This window comes from Adiantum capillus-veneris, chromosome 22 (assembly GCF_014529385.1).
Source record: "Adiantum capillus-veneris isolate H3 chromosome 22, ASM1452938v2, whole genome shotgun sequence".
In the NCBI taxonomy this organism is placed as follows: Eukaryota; Viridiplantae; Streptophyta; class Polypodiopsida; order Polypodiales; family Pteridaceae; genus Adiantum; species Adiantum capillus-veneris.
Genome location: NC_140952.1, coordinates 83035420 through 83037355, shown reverse-complemented (window position 1 = coordinate 83037355; position 1936 = coordinate 83035420). Strand labels below are relative to the sequence as shown.

The 1936-nt window shown below is 47.4% G+C and overlaps 1 protein-coding gene across 1 annotated transcript; it reads right to left on the bottom strand.

The window, feature by feature from the left end:
• Positions 1-278: 278 nt before the first annotated feature.
• LOC147429688 (uncharacterized) lies at positions 279-1725 on the bottom strand. The gene has a single exon (XM_086495939.1). The coding sequence runs from the start codon at positions 1211-1213 to the stop codon at positions 566-568; it is 648 nt and encodes a 215-aa protein (XP_086352065.1). The 5' UTR covers positions 1214-1725; the 3' UTR covers positions 279-565.
• Positions 1726-1936: the final 211 nt, after the last annotated feature.

Sequence of the window (1936 nt, the reverse complement as noted above, 5' to 3'; positions counted from 1 at the left end):
TGATATACTGGCTTTAAATTTGAACTTATATGACAATTGTTGACCAATACGAGCAAGTAGGTGTTCCAAATTTTGGATTCGGAGCTCATCTCCTTCATTTAAAAGGTGTTCTCTCAAAGGGCCTCAATTTGCTGCGTGTGAATAATATAAGGGCACACATTAAAGACGTGTACAAAAGAAAGTTTGTGGTCTTGATAGAAGGGAGCTTTCCAAGAAGAAGTCAAGGCAGTTACACAAGACTGCAAGAAACGAGCAAGAAAGAAATGAAACAAAGGAAAGGAGGAACACCAAAAGCATTGGAAAAGTTGTTGTGCTTACATATTTGCTATAATTTGGGCGTGGGCGTTTACAAAAGGCAAGGTTGGTGCTTCCTCACCACCGCCATCAAAATTTTGTGCAGTCCTCTACTCTAGTGTACAACATGCTATACGCTCATTATACATAACGTTGTACTCTGCTTCGAGCAAGCTATGGCTATGGCTACAGCTTCCTCTGCGCAAAGCATATAAAGCTATATCTTTCTCAGCCAAGATTGTACTAAACTTTGGCTCCAGACAGACCGTATTCAGCTTGGCTCTGGTATCCTCTGCATCGAATTGATCCATGACACAGCTTCCGAATCCAGCTCCAAATCCAGCATCTCTGCTATGCTGATGCTCTCTTGATGCGTTCCCGACAGTCCAGCACTGTACTCCCATAGACTTTCATCATCTTGCTCAGGCAAAAATTCCTGTAAAAAGCGAGTAAATTCCTCCTCTGTGTCTACGCTTTCCACCGAAGACGAGGTCTGCAGCAGTGGAGAACACGAGCTCGCGGCAGCAGCGTCAGAAACAGCATCAAGAAAAGTACTCATTTCCGCTTTGGTTACGCCGAAATCGCGGCGCAAGCTTCTGGTCGGGCGATGGCTTGGGCTTCGCATTCTCCCTCGCTGTGGCGTGGTGGGGGGAGAGGGGGACGGTAAGGGGACGCAAAACTCATGGATGAGGCGTTTACGAGCTGTAGAAGGCGATGGCGATGGCTCGGCTTCATCTGCGGATGAGTCGTCTGTGGCGTCGGGGTCGGCGCAGACGACGCGGATCCTCCATTTGCGGCAGGAAGGGGGAGCAGGCCATGGCGTCTTGGAGAGGTCGGCGGGAGGAGAGATGGCGGGGTTTGCGAGTTTGGGCTTCTTGAAGCGCTTGGAGATCATCTTGGCGGGCTTGAGCAGAGGCATGGTGTGTGTGTGTGTGTGTGTGAGAGAGAGAGAGAGAGAGAGAGAGAGAGAGATTCAAGCAGCAATGAGCGCCTGTGTGAGCGTGATTGAGAGTGTGTCGGGGGAGAGAGAGAGAGAGAGAGAGAGAGAGAGAGAGCGCTCTTTGGCAAGAAGTGCCAAAGGCGAGCGAATACGTGAGACGCAAGGTTACATTATAGCTCGTGTAAAAAATACCCCCCTCACAACCCTCCTTTTCCCGCCCAATTTTTTGAGGCGGGCCCCACGTAGACAAGTCAGTCCCCTGCCACGTGGCCACCATCTTCTTTTGGCGCCAAATTCAACATTGGGATTTGAGCCACAGCGCCCATACGTATATATATATATATTTTTTTTAATATTTATATTTATATTTATATATATAAACCACACAGACACACATAGAAAAGAGAAGCTTTTAATGTAGTAGGAGCAATCCCAAGTGACCATTGTGTGTGTGTTTGTGTGTGTGTGTGTGTGAGAGAGAGAGAGAGAGAGAGATGCCAATTTAGCAAAGAGGGAGAAAAAAGAGATAGGTCGGGATAGCATTGTTGATAAATTCGAAAACATGGGACCAAGCGATCAAGTGATCGACGCATCGTTGATAAATTCGAAAACATGGGACCAAGCGGTCAAGTGATCGACAATCTGATTCATCAGCTCGACATTTGGTGCCAAATATAGCAAAAGGCTTTCGTAGCCTCGATT